This window comes from Hypomesus nipponensis, chromosome 1 (genome assembly GCF_054491055.1).
Source record: "Hypomesus nipponensis isolate SF chromosome 1, ASM5449105v1, whole genome shotgun sequence".
Lineage (NCBI taxonomy): Eukaryota > Metazoa > Chordata > Actinopteri > Osmeriformes > Osmeridae > Hypomesus > Hypomesus nipponensis.
The window spans coordinates 5,235,684-5,260,399 of NC_140361.1; the positions used below are offsets into that span (position 1 = coordinate 5,235,684).

Genomic DNA, 24,716 nt, shown 5'->3' on the forward strand with positions numbered 1-24,716 from the left:
CACACTCCAGATGAAACGGAAAAAAAAGAAACAGTGTGGAAACGTATGTAGTTTCAACTGCAAAACGTGGGAAGGTGAACACAAAAGAGTGTGGAAAACAGTAGGTTCATTTATTGTACTGGATTGAGTTAGTGGGTTTGTTGAGCTGACGTTCAAATATTTTCTGGTGCCTCTTCTCTTCAGACTTAATGTCATGGCACTCCATCTCCCTGATTATTTGAGAGACTGTGCCATCATTCAAAAGCAGGGTGACACTTCCAGTAGACAGGTGGAAAGATGCATAGTGTCTGTGTATGTAAGGCTCCCTCCCCAGTCTAGCAGCCTTGGCACGGCTGAGTACAGCTGCCAGATGGGCGTGATGAAACCCCCATGAACACACGCGTACACACATGCACGCCCTGAACACGCGTACACACATGCACGCCCTGAACAGTGGTCAGGTTCAAACCTTGCACAGACGACTGGAGCCCCTCTAAGCATGGGGCCAGAGAGCTGTTCTTTACTGTGCTGCCTCTGATCCCTTCTCTTTCTCCCTCTTTTTCGAAGAAAAAAAAATGTCTGCCTCTTAATTTCTTTCTGCTATCCTATTTCTTTTTCTTTCCCCTTCCCCTGTGTTGGTGAACACAAGTGAAATCCCCTCAGGGTCTCCTCTCTTTCCTGCCATCCCCTCTCTTCCATCTCCTTCCCTTCTTGGAGACAATGTCTTCAAGGACAGTTCAGCCCCTCTATATTCCCCACCCCCTCTCTTTTGCTCTCTCAATAGGGCTCTCTTTCTATCTGACTCCCCCCCCCCCCCCACCTTCCTCTCTCTCGCTGTCTCCCTCCCCCTCTCTGTAGCCCATTATTCTAGGACCATTCTGGCTTGTGTATGCGCGCTCTACTGCTCCGCAATCAACCACCATTCAGGCCTAAGTATACGTGCTCTGTTGCCCCCAATCAAGTATCAAATACGTTATATAATTAGTCTCAATTTCCTCAGATTGAACTGCTATTTCTTCTATATTGAAGATACATTTCTGGACTGGCTTTACTTTCAAGAATTGTATAGTTTATGTTGTCTGCTATCTCCATACACCCTCCTCTCGTAGAGAGATACAACCCCAGACACTGCTAGAACATTTATTGTGCTGGTGCATTGCAGTATTGACTAGATTGTCAATGTCTTTTCATTTATGACTAGAAATATAACACACGCACCATACACACAATACACACACAAACTTTACACACACGCGCAGGCCAAACTCTGAGAAAGATCCCCTTGGATGACTCCTTTCTGATGGAAAACATGGAATGTATCAGAAGAATAAATACGTTTTAATGAAGTTGCAGCCTTCCTTTACATCAGAAACAACAACTCTGATTAAATGGAAAGTCTTGGCAAATACAACTGTTTCGAATGTATCTTTACTGATTAAATGTATCTTTAGCATAGCGATTCTGGTATAACTCAGCGTACATTAGTCTCAGCCAGATCCCCCTGGGAAACAAGACCAAAACCACCAATCAAAAAAAATCCACAGAGACACAGTTACAAGAAAGGGTCTGTATGTCGTTTTTTTTTCTTATCTCCGATCCTCTTTTCTCCATCCCAGGAAAGTTCACCTGCATCGAGGTCCGTTTCCACTTGGAGCGGCAGATGGGATATTACCTGATCCAGATGTACATTCCTAGTCTGCTCATCGTCATCCTCTCCTGGGTGTCCTTCTGGATCAACATGGATGCTGCACCTGCAAGGGTGGGCCTGGGCATCACCACCGTGCTCACCATGACAACCCAGAGTTCAGGTTCCAGAGCTTCTCTGCCTAAGGTAGGACAGACACACCTGAAACAACCATTCACACACTTTTCTCTGAACTGCTTGCAATGCTTGCAATGTTTGGGACTACCTCGTTGTTATGATCAGTGACCTATGCTCTTTTGTAAAGCTTTCTCTTAGAAGTTGCTTTGGATAAAAGCGTCTGCTAAATGCGTAAATGTAAAAATGAACGAACAATACCTGGTGCTCCAGTGGTCACCACTACACACCTGAACATGCCTTCATACGCTGTTTAATACTGTGTCCACGATGGTACACATTTGCTGAGCATGGTTATACTTTGACTTTGTGATACTTTTGTTTTTTTGTTCCTGCTGTTCTATGCAGTCAGAAAACCTTGTGGATTTCACTACACAAGATATATAACATTTCCCAGAGGAAATTGTATGGATAAAAAAAGTATGCATTTGCAACAAACACTATGATATGAGGTATACAATACTAGTTTCCAAACTTCCTCAGAGTAAAATATGCAATGTCTTAGATATCTATCGATATGTATAATGCAGGGATGAACTCATTTAATTTGAGTTTTTTCTGAAGCACATGTTACCATGTTACATAACGGATTATTCAGCATGAGACACAGACCACACTTACTGTCCTTAAAATGGTCAAACTCAGTATATCAAAGGAAACCTTTTATTTAAAAAAGAAGAGAAAAAAAAATTTAGCTGGAGGGATTTTCAGATTAAAAGAGTCTTTGCATGAGGTAGTAAAATTGTATAATGATGTTCTGGGAAACTATCCTCCCCTGTTTGTTGACATTAGGTGATTCATGTGCTCTGAAAATTGAACAAGTGAACCGTGATTTCTGTGCAGTTCAGCTGTCACAATAATGATCACACACCACAGCTGAGCTAAGGTGCATCCTTCTTTGCTTCTCTTCCTTCCCATGCCAGTGTCACTGTGGCAGGGTCTATCAGAGGAAGCAAGAAAGAAAGAAAAAAAGATGGAGAAAAAAACTAATATGCGACAGTATCTGCATAGACAACATATTTAAAAATAGACAACAGACACAATGTATTGATGTGTGTATTCCACACATTCCAGCAGTGAGTACTAATTTTAGAATCGCGTCATGTATGACCGGAAAATCTTTTTACTCATGGTCTCAGAGTGCTTTATGTGCCGTTTGGCAATCTTCAGGCTGGCTGTCATATGCCTTTTACTCAGGAGTGGCCTCTGTCTAGCCACGACCATAAACTCCTGATTGATGGAGTACTGCAGAGAGGGTTGTCCTTGTGACTGGTTCTCCCATCTCTGCAGAGGAACTGAAGCTCTCTTAGAATGGCCATTTTGTTCTTATTTACCTCACTGACAGAAGCCTTTCGTGCGTGCCTAGTTACTTAGTTAACCATCTGTAGGAGGAGTGTTGGTGGTTCTGAACTTAATTTCACTATGATGGAGCCACTGTTCTCCTGAGAACTTTCAATGTTGTTGTGTTTTTAAACCCTCACCACATCTATGCCATGCCACACTTTTTAGATGTCTACAGAGAGTTTTTGCTCTGTGGTTTTTGCTGTGACATGCTTTGTGAATGACAGGGACCTTATAAAGGCATGTATATCTTGTCATGTCCTATCATTTTATTTAGCTACTTATTACACGGCTGTTCTTCAGATTTCACCCCTTCAGAACGAAGCTACACCCCTCCGCTTCGTGTCGGGGTGCTGTTTGCCCTGTCGGGGCTTATTTTACCAATAATGACCGGTGTTCTATACATTATCCGTTACATATTTAATACAATCAAGTTCTAGAACCATCTCAATAATCATCAAAGAAAACAGGATACAGCTCAATTTGGAGTGTCATAGCAAAGGCAAAGAACAGACTTTCTGTGGCTACTTGATGAGTTATAGATGGCACTGACATGGACATTCATGTAGGCCACCTCTTGTAAATATGTCTGGCGTGGAGTGGTCCATCCCAACATTTCTGTATGGCACTTTATTTGATTATTTACTTGTTTTGTGTATATATACATATAGACATGTTTGTGCACAGGGCTCCCTTGCAAAATATAAATGTCTTTTATCAACGAGATACCCTACACAAATAAAGGGTAAATCAAATTCAAGAAATAAATATACCATCTGCTTGTTTTTTATTGCCACGAAACCATACAATCCCTGTCACACCACACCAACTGCCAACCTTTCTTGTCCCACGTGGCCGATTTTGTATTATTTGAACAATCTCTTTTTACCCGAGCAGTTTGTAACACAACCTAAGATAGGATCCAGGACCACTGGCCTGTCAGAAACAGTGATCCTCAGCCAAGCAGACAGCCAGCCCTAGCTTGGTTTAGCCTCATCTGACCCAACCCATTCCCTTTTGGGTTCTATGTTCTTTCTGCCTGAGTGAGAACCTGCATGGCAAGTGAAATGACCATCCAGTGTACTGTTTTTAGGCTGGATTGACGATTCTGGAGATGTTCAAAGGTGGGATACAAAATGAAGATGATGTATCAAAGTCATTACTTTTTGTGGTTTGTCCGTCCAACGTGAAAAAAGCTAATCTTGAGCATGTGTGTTTACAAACAGGTCTCTTATGTGAAAGCCATTGACATCTGGATGGCTGTGTGCCTGCTGTTTGTGTTCTCCGCCCTGTTGGAATACGCTGCTGTCAACTTCATCGCTCGCCAACACAAGGAGCTGCTGCGATTCAGGAGGAGGAGACGACACATGAAGGTGAATCTCATTTTCACCCCTATCTTCTTATCTCTTCTACCATCTTGCAAGCATTCACACCTGCACACCTTGTATTTACCACAACAAATGCACAAGGGATTATTTCACTGTCTGGGAGTACTGAAAGTAATGGAAGTTTTGGAAATGTAATCAGGCAGACTGGCTATCAGATACATAAGCTTGTATTAACTCCCTAGGCGATGCTATTTTGCGTCAGATAATACATAATTCAAAGGATTAGGGTCAAATGATAAAATGTTATGTTTTGTAAAGAACATGTATAATATACTACACATACTATTATTACTACTACTATTTTGACTCCTGTAGCTTACATAAATCAATACAATGTTGATCATTTGACGGAACTCTTTAAACTGATTCTGGAGTGCCGCAGAGACCATTCTGGAATGCACACACAGTAACAGCAGTGAAACAGAAAAGGTAGCACTTTGCTGCTATCTAACTTGGAAACCTTTGGTCCCAAGCACATTCCCTTTACAGTACATAATGACAATGAAATAAAACAGTCTAATTTGGTGGATTTATCACATATGGACGACTTCAGCAATCCCTTAGATCTGAGGGTGTATGGTCTGCATTGATCATTGCATATACCAGAGGACAATAAGATCTAGACTTCAGATGGTTTTCTTTTTTCTTTTTAACAGTTAATCAATCTATTTTATCTGTGCAGTGTTATTAGTCTCCACCCTGGGTATCGAACAAGATGTAAACCTGTCAGTCGTGGGGAATATAAGAAAATTGCTTCGCTGAGTCTGAAGCTTAGGCAATGGATGAATGAATAAAGTCAAAGAAAAAAAACAAACATCACATGCCCCACACAAACATTGCTTAAACTGCTTAGTGTGTGTATGTGTGTTTGCATGTGAGGTTGTGTGTGCTTGTATTGCTCGCTCAGCTATTCTCAAACCACTTCAGGGTATGTGAATTCAGTCAGTCACTGAAAAGAGTAAAAAAGCTCAAAAAATAAATCCTAAATCCTTTTGTTGTAATCCCCAATCCCACTGGGATGTATGTAATAGGTGAGGGTAGATTAATAACCCTGAGCTCCAAGGTAGATCACAGCAAACAGCTACCTCACAGCTCATCGTTTTGTTAACCCTCCCTGTTCTTCATGAGGAGAGAAAGAAGCATAGAAAATCCTATAACTGGCAGGAGTGACCCAGATCCTTTACTTAATCTCTGAAATCTCAGAGTTCATGAGGATTTCTGCTGATATCATATCAAGGGTGAATCACTGTAGAGTTTTGGAAATGTGCTGAATTACATTATGGGCCGCATCACAACGTCTGATGCAATTTGAGTTCATAGTTTTTCTTGTAGTGACCACGGAGAATGCAAATTTGGATTAGGGTTATGTTGTAGGTTTGTTAAATATGCATACATACTTACATAGATATATCCATACATACATATATTCATGCATGCATGCATACACTATGTGTAAGTAAATTAATTCTACTATAGGATATCAGTGCAGCTTTTCCCACAGCAGTACAATACAAACTACAAGGATCTGGTCTCTGCATCACATATTTTAATGTCCATTAATTGTACTATGGTCACCACTGTTATGGCCCTTAGAGGCTATTTCAGTGCCTAGGCCAGCTCTTCCATTATGGCTTGTAAAGCCTATCACTCAGGTGGAGGGGACTGCAGAGGAAACTGTCACATTCAGGCTCCACACAATAAAACAAGGCAAAGGCAGTTCTGGTGCAGGCTATTTAGTCCCTCTCGTACCTAATTTCCCTCAAAGGCAGGACAACTGCAGGCAAGGAACATGCATGCATCTCTGGGATTCAAATAGATGAACCTGCAACAATTATGCTGATTTCTGTAACCGTCTACGATCGATTAATAGCACAGATTGTCTTGAGGGTGTTGCCTGTGTGTGACTGAAATCTTTTTTATTTAGTCTCTAAAATAAAATATGTGTTTTTTGATGAAGACACTGCAATACTAATATAAGGGAATTACACCTCCCCCTGCTGATAAGATATAGTAACTTCGACCCTCTCGCCATTCATCTTTAACGGATAAATTGGCCTGCAGGAACCGACTTCTTACAAAAAATTGCTTGAGATTAAAAAGAAGTGAAACCCTTGCAGATAAAAAAAAAGTAATAAAGAAAGCCGTTTTCATACGCGCACCCTGGCCATTCAGTTTCCCAACAATAAATAAACAGACAATAACCAGGTTATTCTTTTGTTGTCTAAGAAGTACAGACATACCTTTTTAGATAAAGAACAGGTGCCTAATAAAAAAAAAGGGCTAAATATTTTACACCCCTATTACCCATATTTGATTTCACAGTTTGGAGAAAAGCCATTTTGTTTAGTATTGCATGGGTGGGTAGTGTTGCCCTCAAGGCTACAACTACTAAAAGCCAGAGTCTTCTATAGCAAAACATTCAACAACAAAAAACGGCTACAGAACGAGGAGAAGAAGTGTAAGAGATTGTCTTTTGATGCCCCTGTGCCCTGGCATATCATTCATAGATGTAACAGGAAGTATGTGAAGAGGCAAGTGAGCCCACAGACACTGTTACGCTGCTTAACAATGACAGGGGCTTATTCAGTGGGAAGTTGATGACTGATGGAGGATAATCAGCTCATTAGCGATGGTCAGTGCTCAGGGGGAATCTTTCACTAGGGATCGTCTGCTCCTGTTCGTGGTGCTTTGATCTGGGGCTGTCGAAGCGTTTTGTAAACACGGAGGGATAAGAGTGAGGATTAGCAACGCAAATAAGTCTACGGTGATTCATCGAGCTAACCTCCATGCTGCATAACAGGACAGAGGCTTATTAAAGTGTTAATTGTTTTCTACTTAAAAAGACAGGTGTTTCATACTGTGTGTATATGTTTTATCCTTAATCTGATTCTGTCCACTGGAATTTAAACCAGTACTATAAATCAAGCTTTTAATGTATATCAAATAGTAATACACTTTATTTAATATGTACATGGTTGTGAAACTGTCACACTGTTTACTGTATATCATAGTAGATATACATTAGCTTTGTCTTATGAAGGTGTCATGTTCGCTCATTGTGTAATTAAATAAGATCAACTGTTTGAACTCATTTAAAGAGAGCGGGAGCTCCATAATATGTGCATAATGGTTTCAGGTCAGTGGCTTGATGAGAGAGTGGCAGTTGGACAGGCTCCCTTAATGCAACCATGTACTGCAGAATCAGGAACCTGGGTACAGGGTTACACATTCAGTTTGGATGTCACTCATCGGATGTTCACCTGGTCCACTGCACATTAATCCTAAAATATCACGGTTTCCAAAAGGAATTCTGAAATTGCCACTTTACATTTTTAAGGATATATATTAGTGAATTAATTTTACAAGATGGTAGTGGAACATGCTATTATGCCTGTGCTTTAAAATAGCACAGGATATTAAACTTAATAAACCTACTTCATCTACTAAGCCGTTTATTGATATTGTTTGCTAATGAAAAAGCTTTAGCTGATACACATGTACTTTTACCAAGCAAGAACATGTCATACCTTGCACAACGCATAGGTTCTTGGGGTTAAGCAGGGTTAAGTATTCAACTTGTGGCATTAGGTTAGAGTCAGGCTTAGTCAAACAAACAATAGAAGCACTGTGAAAAGAGTTGCATGCTGGGAGAATCTTTCTCAGACCCTTCTGTTACAAACCCAGTGGCACCAGGAATTAAACTGAATGTAATCAATCTGGCGTCACCATCCCTTACACAATCTTGATGTGTCTGCATAATAATAGTATGTGGACTGCAATGAGTGTAAAACTTAAGCATTCCCCTTGACCGATTAGGGTTTGGGCTACAGAACAAGAAGAATAAGTCCCACAGACCCCCAGTTGTTACGCCGTAACAACTTACAGTAGATGTGTGTTCATGCTTTCTATTGCAGAAGTGTGCATAATAAAAATTAATTAAAAAGAAGCTAAATGGGAAATGTAGAGAGATATTATACAGACATTATTCACAAAGAATCCAATGCTAAGCTACATTACACTTGCTAAAGCAATGGTTGTGAATAAATATTAGATTGAGGCTCTAACTAGTTGGTTTTAAGGTTCACTTTAATCTCAGCCATTAATCATGTCTGCATCGTGAGAGATATAAATACATCAATCATGAATCAATATTGTGATGGATGAAGGAGCCAAGAGGTTGTCATTTCTCTCTCTCTCTCTTTTCCTACTGCATCTCATTGCTCTCTCGTCCTCCTCCATTCCCTCTTTCTCTCCCCTTCTCCCTCTCCGTCACGACACACACCCCTCTCTCTGAATTGCAAATGCTGGAACAGGGAGGAGTGTGCTGCATCCTGATGTGCAGTCATAAATTGCTTCCCCCCAGTACAAACCCAAAGGGCATAGCTTCATTTCTCACTATTTATCTCCCTCCCCACTCTTACACACAATGTAGGAGCCAGCTAAAGCTTACCTTATTGCATTAATGGGGGGGATTTTTAATTAGGGGGTGAGGTAATGAATCAGGCTGGGCTGAAGAGGGCGTGACGCATGCAGAACTCTGCACCGCGCCACAGCCTCGTCCCTCCTTACAGCTTCACGTCACGTCCCTCCACCAGCAACATTAATCATATGGCAGGGGGAATAAAGTGGAGCATCTGTAATACTTACAAATGGCGGAGACGTCGCCACTGAAGGACGAGGTAGAGGTCAACGCATGCTGCATTGTGTGTTACCCGGGCCAGGGACACACAGTGGGACCAGGCAAAATGCACAGACTTCGCATGGACGGCCACGCCTGAATGACACATATTTTACCAACACAATAATGTTCTCTTTATCGTCTTTGAGGCAGTGTGTGTTTTTGCTCCATTCACCCCCAACAGGCATGAACAGTAATAAACGGGGTGGCATGGATGCAAGGACAGAAAGAGGACGTGGTGTCTAAAAATGGCTCCTTGAGAAGCAAAGTGCTGGTGTTGCATTGTATAAGGCAATGCTATTGACATTCTTTACATTTTCCAGTAACAGGCTGAGGTTAAAACACTGCACACCCATAACCTTAAGTGATAGTAATGCCAATACAACTATTCTGTCTGATCCATATTCACAGTGCTTAAAATGCCTAGATTGATAATGCCTGAATTTGACCTTGGGTGATCTCTAGGGGGGCAACTTGAGGTCTTTGAATGCTGAAAAAAGTGCAGTCTCATGCAGTATCTACCTATCCATCCATCTATCTACATGCCTCTATCTATCCATCCATCCGACTCTATCTATACATCTATAGATTATTAAAGACAGTGCCACGATGTGGACAAGAGAGATAATAGTGTGTAATCACTTTTTTTGATTTCTAACCAAACGAGTATTTGACTTTGTTGCAGGAGGATGAGGCTGGAGAGGGTCGATTCAGCTTCACGGCCTATGGCATGGGTCCTGCCTGCCTGCAGTCCAAGGATGGCATGGCCATCAAGGGCAACAACAACAATGCACCCACCTCCACCAACCCCCCAGAGAAAACTGTTGATGAGATGCGAAAGCTCTTCATTGGCCGAGCCAAGAGGATCGACACAGTCTCCCGTGTGGCCTTCCCTCTAGTTTTCCTCCTTTTTAACATTTTCTACTGGATCGTATACAAGATCATACGCAGTGAAGATGTCCACAAGCAGTAAGAATGAAGAGAGAAGAGATGGAGAAAAAAAACAAGTTCAATAATGCCAATCTCTCCCCCCAACTTCACTCCTTCCTGATCAATGCTCACTGGCTTTTGGGGGCGATTCCCTGGCAGAGGTATTTATCAATATCTTATTTTCCTCTTTTTTCAGTTTCAAGCCTTTTTTTCAGAATAATCCGGACCAGTGCAATAGCAATGCAGTAAAATGCATGGTATATGAATGTGGCAATATATCTACAAAAATAGAAAAATGAAAACGTAAATACTCAAGACCTTTACAGATACATTCAAGAACTTTATGATTGAATAACAGAAATTTTAAAAAGAAGAGAAGAGGCTCTTGTAAAGATGTGTTTTTGCAACTGCATTATATGAAGAAGCTGGAGCAACGTGCTGTAATATATTCTATATCTATCATAAATGAAAAAAAGTAAAGGAGATTTTAAAGGACCTAAGGCTGTTTGGTGCTTCCATAGATTAAGTGATGCAAGGACCTTCCGTCCTATATATCAAAATTTGCTTCAACGTGTATTGCAAGCACTTGTCAATGCTTTCCTTGAACCGTCAACAAATATAAACTGAGATTTCATGGGACTGATGCCGCTATCGATTACATGATTAAAACTCAATGAGAGGAGATCAAAAATATATTGTTTTATACAAGCTGTGGTCCATGTGTTACGCTATATGTGCTTACTTACTTTATTAAATTATTGCATACTTTTTTTAAAATATTTATTTCTGTGCCAAGTAAACATCATGCTGCTAATATACATTGAGCAGCTCCAGTTCTCTGGGACATCCATGTACACATCGTCATTGTACAGAAATTCCATTTATTTGTTTATGTGTTTCTTTTCTATGGTGTTGGTTCTTAATTGTCATTGATAATTGATAAGACTTGAAAGGTTATTCCACATGAACCATTGAGAAGACCAGAGAGATCTAAGTAGCAAACATTTTGTTTTTTCCTTTTTCTGTCTGCCATGGAGTCAAAGAAGGTCTCCCGATCTCCCGTAAATGTGATCACTGATTTACATATCAAATGCCTGTAACCATTGTTTGTTTTTTTGTTTTTTACGTTGCTTCCTTTAACAAACTTGCCAAAAGTTATTTTGATAATGAGCTAAGACCTGAGCTTTGGTGGCCTGCAGACATCCCAGTAAACACACAAGATCCCACCTCATAGCATGAAAAGATGGAGGCTGCGCTAATGTCAAATACTTCAATGAAATTGAAGTCAAAACCTTGTGTATCTTTTTGATCCCATGATTACATTTAACATGCATTCATGTAGTTCAACATATCAAGTATTATTTCTATTGGCTAAGTATTCTGTTAAAGACAACCCGGAACAAGTAATGATGTAATTGTGTAATTTAATAAGCTTACATAGTACAAAAAGGAGTATTTTGTAGTTTGACTTACTGTATGGAAGTGAAATGCATTGCTTTTCGTCAGGCTTCTCTATGCAATGAGTAATATATGCAATTATTTTTTTAGCTTTACAATTTCAAAAGTTCATTCGTTTTCAAATCGTGTCATTATCAGAGGTTTCATTTCAGAAATCGCAGAGAAGATTTTCAGTGGCGGACACATGTAGGCCTAAGATACAGTAATGCATTGCTCTGAACTTGCGTCATTCCTCCCTGTAAAGATGTTGCTAACTAATGGACATTTTCATGCACAACAATTTTTTTAACAACGTGAAAATTTCACAAAGATATAAAAATGTAGTCTTTTGTGAGTTTGCCTAAACTTCTGACAATTATATGGGAGAGGAGGTTAATCTATATGCAAATGTATGGATTTGATTGACAAGTTCAAACCTCCTTGCTTCTGGAGCAGGGGGACACATACTGATTGCATAGGTGTGGTCATTTGCATAAGGTTTGGAGAAACGAAAGAACAGTTTACTTGTTTAATTGGTGGAACTTACACTGACAGTTGAGATGTGGTCACCACAATGTCTGCTGATCCAGCCTTAATAATAAAAGTCTGGGGACGTGCATAAAAAGGGAATGCTATTGAAATCCTAATGGAATTAATATCTTATACTTTTGTGATTACTGTAGCAACTGCAAAAAAACAGAATCATTTGAGAGTCTTTAAACATTCTTTAAGAAATGGTACAAGGCCGAAGTATTGCAGCTTACACGTATTTGTTCTGAGCATTTTCATCTGAGAATCTGTCCTGTCCTGTGACACTTTGGCACTGAGCTGACTAAACTGAACGGACGATGACAACGAACGGATGTTGCTGAGTTCAGTCATTTGCCAAATTTTGGTTTTATACTAAAACCAAAGAAGCATTTCGTTAACCAATTATCATTGCCTTCCTGGCTTGTCATTGCTATGACAGGAGAAAGTACGATGCCACATTTTTGTATCAAATACATGTATGCAAATTATAAACAATATTGTTTATTTATAGGGACTCATGTCTAAGTTCACTCCGTTACTTCCTATTGGGATGAATTGTATACATTTACTTCTGTCTGTCGTAGCTAACAAAATGCTATAATTTGATATGAGTCACATCCTGTTTCTTTATCAATTTTTATCTTAACAATTATACAAAATGTTATACTGCATTCTGAGTTAAGTATGAGTCATTTTCTTGTAGTAATGTATGTTTATCAATAGTTCCCTACAAAATTAGGGGCTTGGTAACTTGCACAAGAATAACAATTTTCACATGAAGGTAAGAAAAATGTTACAGTAACTTGTACAGTTGGGTATCAATATGTGTTATTCAGATTTGGCTTTCTTGCAGTTGAGTCAGGCACTGACTAGATTCAGGTATCTTAGTGTGTTTACAGCCTATACTGGCTGCATGAACGACTTGAAGGGCTATGCTTTTGCATTAGGCTTCTCAAAATATTTTCAATTACAATGATTTGCCCCCCATAACAATGCATTATTAAAGTTGTTTGCAAGAATGTGGTTAAATTATTAGTCTATAACCTACTGGCTATTTTAAGATATTGGCAAAGCAATTGATTGGCCAATGTTTTGACATATGTGCAATATTCAATTGTTAAAACATATATGTGTACATTTGTTAATACATAGATTTTTGCCATGAAACTATATTATATTGAATGCAAGTCTGGACAATTCAGCCATAATGACCATTCAATAAAATCATATTGTCTTGTGCCATATACATTGTGTTGAATATGAAGCCAACGATACTAAGCATATCATGTAATAATACAACTGTCATGCTATTAACACATGTATACTGTAGTCATGGAGTGTGGGCTTATGTAGGTCTGCTCACTGTATCAAACATTACAGAAAGGTTGTCCATATTGCAGTATGGGTTTACAGTGTGGGAGTGCAATGTTCAGGTATCAAGTAGCATGTTCTGATTTAAGGATTGATATCACTGTTTTAAGTTCATTGTATTTATTATATCACAAGGGTTAGTAATGACAACAATTGAATTGAGCAAATATTACAAATAATTTGAAAAGAAAACATTCTTGAACAGATGTACTCAAAAGGGGATGCTTGTTTATTTTGTTTTTGCACTAGTTGGAATGGCCTTAATTTTAGCTTACTTGCTTAAATTGTGTATTGGCACAAAGTGCACACGTTAATTTGCTTATTACAATATCATGATATCCAAGAGTGCACTTCAAAACAGAAACGTTCAGTTAAATCCTTTTTATTTTTAATTAAAGAGAAAACAAAATGTTTTGCATGAGTATTAATACTAAGGCAGATATTTTTGGCTTGTACAAAATCTTTGGCAATTTGAAGAAAAAAGAATGTACAATTTCTGCTGTGTATGTATATAACTAAATATTTATTGAAATATGTCATAATACTAATTCAAATTACAATTAAAGGTTTTCTGAACAAAATCTCTTACCTGTTTTTGAACATTGTCAAGGTTGTTGGAGTTGGACTATTGATTTATGTTACTCAACCCAAGGATCTGTGTAATCTTTAAAAAATTATTAAAAATGCAAACAAATCACTTCACTAGGTTGTATTCATTCTCTTTCCAACTAGCAGGGTTTATGAGTCAAACTACTCTCCAGCCTATCAGTAGATCAAGCTGGCTGAAAATATACAGCATACTACCAATAGTTGTACTCAAGATAACTTACATTCATGCACAAGCACACATGTACAAACACCCTAACTCACAACCCAACCCAACAACATGCTGCCTTTCTGTACATTGTAGTAGGCATGTTATGGAACCAAGACTCCTATTGGTCGACTCTCACGAGTTTGTACATAGTAAGTAAATAACACAATCAACGGTGTAATATCATTTAATAAATTAAACTATTTGTCTTCCTAGGAATTGAAAAAGTACTCTCACTGATGACGTGTGTACTAATTGCACTGCAAAACTTCATGGATTCATCAAAAAGTACTCCTAAGTCACAATCACTGTTTTTTCCTACATATGAAGCTTTCAAATGTGGAAGAATTACCATGACCCACAAAGGACTGCAGCTCAATCATTCTCTGCCTTGGATAAAGTAATGCATAACAAGCTGCCCTTCCCCCATCTCCAGACCACCCGGTCCTCTAGATCTCCCTTCAGTCGCTCCACACTGGGACTGGAACTACATTACAGCTGACACTGAAAATCACCCTGGGGGCTTGAACCCACTGAAACATGAAGGCTCTGACAGAAATTTGTTTCTCCATGTAGAGAAAGTAGAAATGAGCTTTTCCCTCTCATGGTTGCCCAAGAAAATCAGTGCTACGCAGCCACCTTTTATAGTGTAATAATGATACGAGTTTCAAAGGAAAATATAGGCAATTGGGAAACGTGCATTCGTTTCACAATTTCATTCTTTATTGTACATGTAGACATGCATTAACTTTCAAATTCTTGCATACGCACACAGGCAGGCATGCACAAATGAACCGAAGCACACGTGCAAACGTGTCCTTTCGACGCACGTCTAAGCATGTGGCAGGCTTATTGCTTTGCAGTGCGTCATGTGTTCAAGGTGAGCTGCAGCGGGGTTGCAGGCTACAATAGCTCTGAGGCAGTTTGACAGCTTTATGAGAGCATCCATACGAGTCGTGGTGTGTGGGTGTGTATAATAATGTGTCGTCCCACATCAAGTCTCTGCGGTGAATGTGCCAGGTCATCTACTGGCAGACCTAATCATGGTGAATGGGGGTAAAAATATATTTTTACATACTATTGGGAAACAAACATGCAGGATTTAGTCTCTCTTGTCAATCTATTTAACTCCATTAAGTCTTGTCCTTTATTTTGAAAAAAAATAATCTAACTAACCCTCACTAATTTCGAAACTATCGTGAGGGTTAAGTATTAGTCATAGATCTTGTCATGGATTTAAATATTGAATTAATATGGCTTGGGCTAGGTTTTAACTTTTTCCAACACAAAGCAGATGCACAAGAATGCATCGCTTCAGCACATATTGCACACGACAGCAATAATCAAAGCAACACCATCCCATGGCATAGATGACACATCCAATGTGGCCCCAGAGCATGGCATGGAGCACGCATAGCATGGAGCACACGTCACTGTAGTCACATGGCCATAATACTGTAGCAACAAAACATGGTGCAAGCACAACAGACAAAATCATGGAAACAAGAGACAAACATGAACTCCACACTATCCTCTCCATTACTGGGTTATAGATCATCTGTCCATAACAGATTTAGAACTCTCCGGGTACTTTGCATATTGTAACCAGGTTTTCCTTTTTCCCGGCCTAGTAGTGGATGGCTGAATGTACCCTCTGAGATATCACAGATGTAATCAGCAGTATACTTGGTTACGTCTACACCAAAAGCACTTGTGAACCTTTAGATAATTGTCAGATAATACATTAAAATGTGTTCAATAAAGTGTTTCAACAACATACCCATCAATTCTGAACCGCAACACTAAACCCTTGTGTTATCTTCGGGGCATTCTGACCAATCGGTTCATTGTGACCCACCGTCGTATTGCGACAACTACACCGCGTACAAAAACAAAGTGAAGCATTTTCTTTTAACCGTTGGGCTAGCTCAGACCCCTCATATTGCAAAGGTTAAAATACAATTATGTTGATTTGTATTGGGTAAAATTGGGTTGACACAACGATGGTTTATTATCAACCTTTGGGTCATGTGATCTGAAGGCAGCACAAGGGTTATCACTAAACGGTATAACAAAATAAAATGTTTTCCCGTTTGCATAGATGGATGACAAGACATCAAATGTGCGTTAGCAGTAAATATCCTCAACAGATAAGGATGTTTATTTTATTTCTTTAATAACTCTTCTAAAGCCCTGCCCACCTACAAGTTAGCAAAACTAAGTACCTTAGGTTTGAAATGTTACCAATTGTACACAATAATTACACTCCGCTTGAAAAGTGCAATATTTCAGGAAGACTGGCCAAAATTTAAGTGGTTTCAAGACATTAATGCATTTCTTGCACTTAGTGTGCACGTTCAATTAACATTAGCTTGATCAAAAAAGATGGGACGGGAATTTCGAAACAGTATATCATGTTTATTTTTTGTTTTGTATCAGTTGATTTGCTTCTTACACTGTTCAAGTGCATTAGAAGGCATACAGGATTTCATACATGCTCAATAAAACCATTCATTCACAATCATGATTTAACATTAGCTAGTAGCCTTTTCAAATAAAACTTTACTTGCATTTGACCTTATAGATGGAGGCTGCAATACACAGGATTGCCCAAGCAGTAATAACACGTTCCAATACGAAACAGGGAGAGAACGTGAGAACCAAACCTTGGGTTTTTCCCCCCCCAATTCAAGTCGTTTTTTACCTTTTGCTGCTTGTCCATCTTCAAGTTAAGGATAAATAACGTAGACAGGAGAGAAGATAAAAGTCCAGATCATGTTGTTTTGGGGGACAGGCCGAGAAAGGGGAGTCACATTCTAGAATTCTGGATGGGACAGGAAACTAAAGCAGGACATGGAAAGACAACAAGAAGAGACGTCGTCTTGAGTAACAGGGGGGAGGGGGGGGGGGGTCGAATCAGGAAATGACATGGCTTCAGCAGGAGTGGGAAGGGTGACGCAGGCAGGCTTCACTGGCGTGCCACCGGATAACGCCCCTCGCTGGACCCACTCCCACGTCCAGAGCCAAAGCTGGGCTTCTGTGCCATTCCCCCTCTGTTTGCAGGTCCCCTGGGCCCACCTATTCTCTCGCGTGGCCCCCCCGGGCCACTGGGACCCCTGGGTCGGATGTCACGCCTATCCCCTTCTCGTGCCGAGCGAGTTTTCTTCTCCTCCACATTCAGACGCACGTCCCCTCTGAACTTTATAGGCTGAGGAGACATACGTGTAAAACAACATCAGAAACAGGATATTCTTTCGACAGAAAACAGAGCTAAAATGTAAAACAGCATCAGAGTAGAAGGAAACACTTATTTAACATGAAATCAAGTCAACGTTACCCTATTGCTTAAGATCTTCTGAACTGGCTCAGAATCGTCGAAGACCACAAATCCAAAGTTGGGAAGCTTTCCTCCACTGTTTATCCTTAACTCAAGCACAGTACCATACTCTGAAAGAGAAAACAAAAAGGTCTGATGAGAAATCATTCAACAGTTGGAGAATGTCCATTTCACTGTTTGTACGTCAAATTATCCTGTAGCCATGACATGGCCAACCAACAGAGGGCAGTACAACAGTACGTATTTACGTGTTGGCTCGGTGACTTGTTAATTGCATATCTAAATCACAAGTGTATTTCTAGTAACACTAAGCTTAACATTTAAGGTAAGCCTAATGCAAAGATCATCAAGAGGCCTATTTTGCATGGATACATTGACAAATACACAGTATCATATATTAAAATTGAGACTTACGCTCAAAGAACTCCTTAAGCTCCGTCTTGTCCACGTCGTGAGGGACGTTTCCAACGAAGAGCTGGTGGCTGTCTGGATACCTGACTGCACGACGGACCTCAGGAGGTGAATGTTCGCCTTCCCGCACTTAAGGGTAAAGATCGTTTATTTACTCTTAAATATATTCGGATCGACAGTGGAGCATCATAGAGGACACCTTTTGACATAGTACTGCGTCATACGGAAAATTCTGGAGTACCTAACTAAAGTCCTTGTTAAGGTCAGCGCTTGTTAGAAGATAAACAGGACATGATGTGTCATTGAAAGCTGATTGGTTTAGTTTGTGGTTCTGTTTCATTCCGAGATGAATATAACCATTATTATGACATGCTGCAGTGATTTTCTATTTGCATAAATGCAAGATAACAAACAGCAAATGTAGTGCAACATGTTTTATTCATTCTAATCTTTGTAGAGGCAGATGGTTTCGATCAGCAAACGAGTTGTTCGTAACAAACTGAAGGTAATGAGGAGTCTGGTAGGCCACATAAAAATGTGTGTGCACCAGTGTGAAACAGACAAGAGACGGTATTTACAACGATGGCAGGAACATGGAACAGTCTCTGATGAGCACAATGCTCCAGTTGAGTAAAACCATACTGGTGTGTGTGTGTGTGTGGCTGTACCTGGTCTGGGGCCCCTGTGTAAGGGAGTGGGTCCGGCGGGACGTGGATCTCGTGGTCGCTGGTCTCTCTGTGTTCTCTGTGTTGATGCTTGGGCTTCCGCCTTCACCTCTAACCTCGGCTACAACAGCAGAATTTAGAGAGTTTGTGTCACCAGGGTTGAACGCTTGAGGTTGGTTAACAAGGTTAGGCCATGTAGTGCACATGAAGTGTCTAGTGATTGAATTCTACTAAAATATAAGCAACATGTATTTTTTTAAATCACAAAAAAAAAAAAAAGGGACATACTGGTGCTGATGCAACTTTGACAACGTGAGGGGGGATTCCTGACACGTGGACCGCCCCACTGGGAGGAAGGTTTTTACTGGTGACCGACGCCCATGAGAATGGCTGCAAGAGGAACATTTGTTGATTAAGATACTCGGAACACATCGATAAAAATTGATTTAATAAAAAACAAATAAATTAAAACAAATTCCTACTGAAGATGAAACGTCCTGGAAAATAAATTAATAAAACTCCAGAATCCTACCCGGTTGTCCTCTACCGCAGAGGGTGCGAGGTCAGCTGGTGAGTCGGAAGCAGCAGGACATTTCTCAGCCAGTTCAGGCTCTGTGTGGGGCTCTGGCTCCAAGCTCAGCTCCTGTTCTGCCTCCACAGCCACCTGCACCTCCAGCTCCTTCTCACACTCAGGCTCTGGGGTCACAGCAGTCTCCTCCTCTTCCTCCTCCACTGGCACAGCTGGCTCTGAGCTGCAACAGCACACGCCTCATCAACTCACTGGAAATGGCATGCCATTTCCAGAAGTACCCTTTTTTTTTTTCTTTACTTTTTTTATTAGTCAATCATAACACAGATGAAACAATTCAGGCAGCCGATCTGATGTTTATTTACCAGGGTGTCTGTTCATAGAAGCCATCGGTCTGGTCTTCAACAACATCAGGTGAAGGAACTCTTTCATTTATGTCTTCAACCTCATCCTCAGACTCTGGTAAAAATGAGCACAAAACACCAAATATTTTGTACCATGTTATAGCACCTCACAATAATAAAACTCCCAATAATTCTGCATCTCTACAATGTGGATTAACCAAAATGGTTTCACTCCATTTAGTCATAAAAACAGTAGATAAACAATACAACAAATTCAGAACATTTAACAACTCACCTTCAGGAGCGTCTGAGTCCGAGTCTCCAAAAACCTCATCTTGATAGCGGAACACATCATTGTGAACGTAGAACTTGTTTGCAACAGTGCCCTAGAAAACATGATACATTGCAAGGTAAAGTAGACTTATACTCACGACATGTGTCACCATAGTAGAGACCAACTGAAATCGTCCAGCAGATATTGACAACCGAAATTGGTTGAACGTTACTCTCTAGCAACAGAAAAACCAAGGAAATATATTTCAAGTGCAGCTTTACTGCATAGAAGTATTACCAGCGTACGTACTTATCATTTTCCAAAACAAAGGATTTAGCCACGGGGCACACCAGATCAGTAACAGAGACGATGCCTCTGGCATCCATTACAGAAGGAGACCTGCACACACTCAGCAGCACCATGGAGAGAACCCCTCATCATAGCCTCCCAAGCAGGGGCACAATCACCAATTAGCCTCCAACAAGCTCCCCAGCAGCAGACAATTGGTGATTAGAGCCCAAAGAAGAAAGCCCAGAGGCAATACCAAGGGAAATGAGGTAAGACGAAGACCAAAGCGGCTAGTGACTGTTCTTTTCTGGCTCATAGACAAACTGCAACGCCAACCAGCTGACCTTCTGGGTTTGTATGGATGCATATAACCAATATACCCCCCCCTCCCGTACCAAATTAGCCATTTTTTAGAAACGTTTCAATTAGGAAAATGGTTGCAAATATATATGTACAGGACTGTGTATACCACAAAACAAGACTGTCAATTTTCTCATCAATTAATTAAGCCGAAAATATTCAATTTAAATCGGACTCTGTGGATGATCTGGCCGCCATTGTTGCCAGTCATGCAGTATTCACATAGCCCTAGGTTTCAAGTAAGCTCCCGATCTTGCTTGGTTTTAAGGGGTGCATAGCCCTACCCCCTAGCTCAAAAAGAGTATTGGGACACCACTAGCTCTCACGGGAACGCGCAAAACTAAGGGGAAGGGGTAAGGCGGAGTACTGGGATTTGGCCAAGGTACTTGATCACAAGTACCTAATGCAAGAGCCTTCCACTAAAAAGGTAGAAGATAGGGATGAATATCTAAGATTATTTTATTGTTTAAAGAGGCAATTCTACCCAAGCAGCTTACCTCAGGGGCAAGCACAAAAGTCTGCATGAACTTGCGCATAGGCTGCCTGTTGTTAGACAGCTCCCCCATGACCTGGACCACAACCCCCTCGTTCAGGGTGGAATGGGCATCCACGTGCCGGATCTTGGTGTGGCAGTCACGGAAGCTTAGGGCCAATACCTTCTTATGAATCTCCTGGCGATTACAAATAAAACAAATTTCAATGTTAAGCAGAGATATAGGTAACTTACAATTTACATTTACATTTAGCAGACGCTCTTATCCAGAGCGACTTACAGTAAGTACAGGGACATTCCCCCGAGGCAAGTAGGGTGAAGTGCCTTGCCCAAGGACACAATGTCATTTGGCACGGCTGGGAATCCGACCAGCGACCTTCAGATTACTAGCCCGATTCCTTAACCGCTCAGCCACCTGACTCCCCCAGGTAAGTGACAGTGTATGAGGAACACTGGAGTTTCTGATACTTACAGACTGACCGTACACAGCCTCGAATGGTTTTCCATTGCCGTCTATGCCTCCATGCACATAGGAAGAGTTCTTGCCATAGAACCTGAGAAGTATTAGCATCACAATACAATGGTGAGTATCAACCTTGCCAACAGACATCGAGACGATACCAAGTCATCTTGGTCAGCTTTACTAGTTTGGATGTTTTATTCATAAATGTGATGTTTTGCTTGCACCAAACAAAAAACAAAGTATTGGGACTCGGGTACTATTAAATATTATCTTTATAGTCTTGTGGAACCAGTACCTAGATTGCGTCAAGACATTACAGGTGTCCAGATTCATATGATGATTACCTGTGCAGATAGTCAGGAGCCTGGTTAAGAAGAGTGTAATACTGTCGGACAAACTCCCGCCCGACGAGCTGGGCACTTGGCTTCTCCATCACCATTTCTTTGGTCAGCTGGATGAATCTGAAGAGATGAAATGGGTTTGGTCATAGAAGTGTAAAAGATACTGACCCAACGAATTAGGACTCCGAGCTACACCCATGTATGGAAGACAGCCTTGCTCCACTTGGGGTGCGGGTCAGAGGACTACAGATAGCTTAAGCTTGCTGCTTAACCCTCTAATACACCAACGTTATATAATGCAATAACTTCTCTAAAACCACAACTGTCTACCATATTTCAAAAACACATTGAATACACATTCTGAGTGTGCCATGGCATTGTTGTTTTAAGTCTTTTCCTACAAATTTCCTTTACAAGAATATTGAAAATTTAATTCTCATTTTTTGGTAGCATTTTCGAAGCCACCTCAAATGTTAACTTTTGGGCGCTAACATATGCATCGAAGCTGATATTACCATTGCTTGTTACCAATGTATTATACCTATTTAAGATAAATCGTGGTTTACAGTACACCAGAGTACCCTCTCAGGTGTGATGTACATCACGTAACAGTACATTATACCTTATTGTAAACATGGAGTCGTTATGTGACAATAGAACATTCAATTTACGCCGAGATATATGTATGTTACGCCGGTGTATGCTATTTTGACATAAGGGGAAAGAACGCCGTTCAAGTCAATCCCTTGCAACCTAGCAAGTTATGGACGTTTGCTTGCAGGGGCAAAATACATCACGCGTACAGCAGTGAAGTTGAGGTCAATCAATGGCCCTGCTAGGATGTTCTTCTAGCTGCCTTGCTAATTAGCGAAGTACACACCCGCACGACATACCCAACCTAATCTGTTATCTAACGTTTTGACTGACACGACGGCTGTGTTAAAGAACCAACTCAAGTTATCAATTTAACTTACAACAGGTTATGAAAAGTATTTTAGATGCAGTTACCGTGAGACTAACGGTGGTCCTAGCATGAAAGCTGAATAATATAGGCTAGCTAGGCTAACATGGTCAGGCACATTACAAAGCACGTGTCGCACGACAACTCTTGCACTGAATTGTTAGCCAGTCTCGAGGATTAGCCAATTGCCCGGCTCTAATATTAGCTATTGATACAACTAGAATCATCTAATAAACAGCGCGACTTGGTTAACTTGATGTAGCCTTTTCTGTTCATGTTAAGTAATCAAATTGTATATACATTTTATATACACATACATATATACACACACACACACACACACACATATGGATCAAGTAGTACATAGGTAGCATCGTCAGTCGCTTACACAACCTATTTAGGAAACAAGGATAGAATAAAGGGACGACAAATAGATCGGTTAAAAAGATTAGACAAGCCGAATTAGCCAACTGTGCGAAATCATGGCTAGATGGAAAACTACGCTACATTACGGCCTATCCTGCTAGATACCGTAGGCAGTCAGTAGCACTTTTAATATTTTACAATACAAGATAAGATGAACGAAAAATAAGTGATCTTACCAAGAGTCAATTGTTGAAGTGTTAATTTACAGAATATCCTCCCGCTACGACCAGGAGGTTGCTAGACTAGCTGTCTAGCTAGAAAGAAGGTTTGCTAGTGGCTTAAAACGTGTTACCTTGGTTTCTTACCGGTTTTAGATACAAAACTACAACCGAACTTGAATAGGAGAACGCCAATGATTTTACAGAAGCGATTGTAGATTTCACCAATAAAATGTGTCCAATTTGAAATTGTCAGACAACAGCCAATTGTTGTGGACTATGCATGTACCTGGAGCGTTCTATACAACCAATTGCAGAGTTACTCCTTGGGCATAGCAAGCTAGATAACGCACCGAATGCGGTTCCCCTGTTCACCCTTCCTTGCGCGTGCACGAAATCATTACGTTTTCTTTTGTTGCTTGGTTGAGCTGAATGTGATTTATATAAAAAATAAAATATAAAAATAATGTGATTTATATAATTGCGTGTGTTAGCTTATAAATTGCTATAACTACTTTCCATGAGCATACGGTACATTTCATTTCTTGATGTTGGTTAGTTAATTTGCACTTACAGGCTTTAAAAGATAGTAGCCTATAGTAAGTTATTGCTCAATCACAGTAACATACATCACCAGCATCACTGTATTGCTTTATAAATGGCCAGACAAAAAGGGGGGGGGGGGGGGGGGTCGGGGTTCAAAACAGTTCAAATTGGGATATCTTAGCACTGTACGATATCTGTAACTGTAATTACTATACTATACTTTAAAGCCTGTATTTGAGTGCAAATTTACTAACAATCATCAAGAAATATACCTTATGGTCAGGTCTTAGAAAGTAGGAAGAGTACACTATAAGTTAACACGCAATTATATAAATCACATTCAGCACCAAGCAACAAGAAAGAACGTCATGATTTCGTACACGCGCAAGGAAGGGGGAAGAGGGGAACTAAATTCTCCGGAACACTGGACCATGCGTTTAACATGTGAAACCACTTGAGGGCGACACAACTCATCTAGTCTGTTGCTCATTTCGCATAATGGAATTTCGCACCAAATGTACATGTTAGTTCACTGCATAATGCTCATTAAGAATTTCAAAGTATGCTGATATGCCAGCTGACTCAAACATTACAGACAAAGAGGAATCCTCAGAGGGACGGTGTTTGAGTAAATGTAAATGTCTGGCCACGTAGGCAAAAATGGGATAATCAGTTCTACAAATAAGATAAGTTTCCAAAGGTCTAGCCGATCTGTTGTGAATTTCATGTTTAGATTTGACAACTAATGTCAAAAAGTAACTTATTATACTACGATTGACCTAAACCATATACCACTTCCATGCATCATTATAGGGTAAGCCTTAAAAGATCC

The 24,716-nt window shown here is 40.3% G+C and overlaps 2 protein-coding genes across 2 annotated transcripts in view; one reads left to right on the plus strand and one right to left on the minus strand.

Moving 5' to 3' along the window:
- glra1 (glycine receptor, alpha 1) overlaps positions 1-13,668 on the plus strand; it is a 35,188-nt gene extending 21,520 nt beyond the window's left edge. The window contains exons 9-11 of the mRNA XM_084708114.1: positions 1,596-1,810; positions 4,366-4,512; positions 9,891-13,668. Coding sequence (XP_084564240.1) covers positions 1,596-1,810; positions 4,366-4,512; positions 9,891-10,178 — 650 coding nt within the window. The 3' untranslated portion in view covers positions 10,179-13,668. The remainder of the gene's footprint in view (positions 1-1,595; positions 1,811-4,365; positions 4,513-9,890) is intronic.
- Positions 13,669-16,685: 3,017 nt separating this feature from the next.
- Positions 16,686-23,634, minus strand: g3bp1 (GTPase activating protein (SH3 domain) binding protein 1). The gene is made up of 12 exons (XM_084707994.1): positions 23,357-23,634; positions 21,797-21,913; positions 21,462-21,543; positions 20,994-21,167; positions 19,870-19,960; positions 19,596-19,689; positions 19,234-19,453; positions 18,990-19,091; positions 18,705-18,822; positions 18,040-18,165; positions 17,626-17,735; positions 16,686-17,496 (listed from the first exon to the last, which is right to left on the minus strand). Exons 2-12 carry the CDS (start codon positions 21,889-21,891, stop codon positions 17,257-17,259), a joined length of 1,452 nt encoding a protein of 483 aa, XP_084564120.1. The 5' UTR covers positions 21,892-21,913; positions 23,357-23,634; the 3' UTR covers positions 16,686-17,256.
- Positions 23,635-24,716: the final 1,082 nt, after the last annotated feature.

What these genes read in the sequence shown, in the direction of transcription:
- g3bp1 (XM_084707994.1), bottom strand. Translation starts at nt 21,891, where the DNA reads ATGGTGATGGAGAAGCCAAGTGCCCAGCTCGTCGGGCGGGAGTTTGTC. An exon ending in CTGCGGTAGAGGACAACCGG is followed by an intron (nt 19,092 to 19,233) that starts GTAGGATTCTGG and finishes TTCCTCTTGCAG; the next exon opens with CCATTCTCATGGGCGTCGGT. An exon ending in TCAAAGTTGCATCAGCACCA is followed by an intron (nt 18,823 to 18,989) that starts GTATGTCCCTTT and finishes CTGCTGTTGTAG; the next exon opens with CCGAGGTTAGAGGTGAAGGC.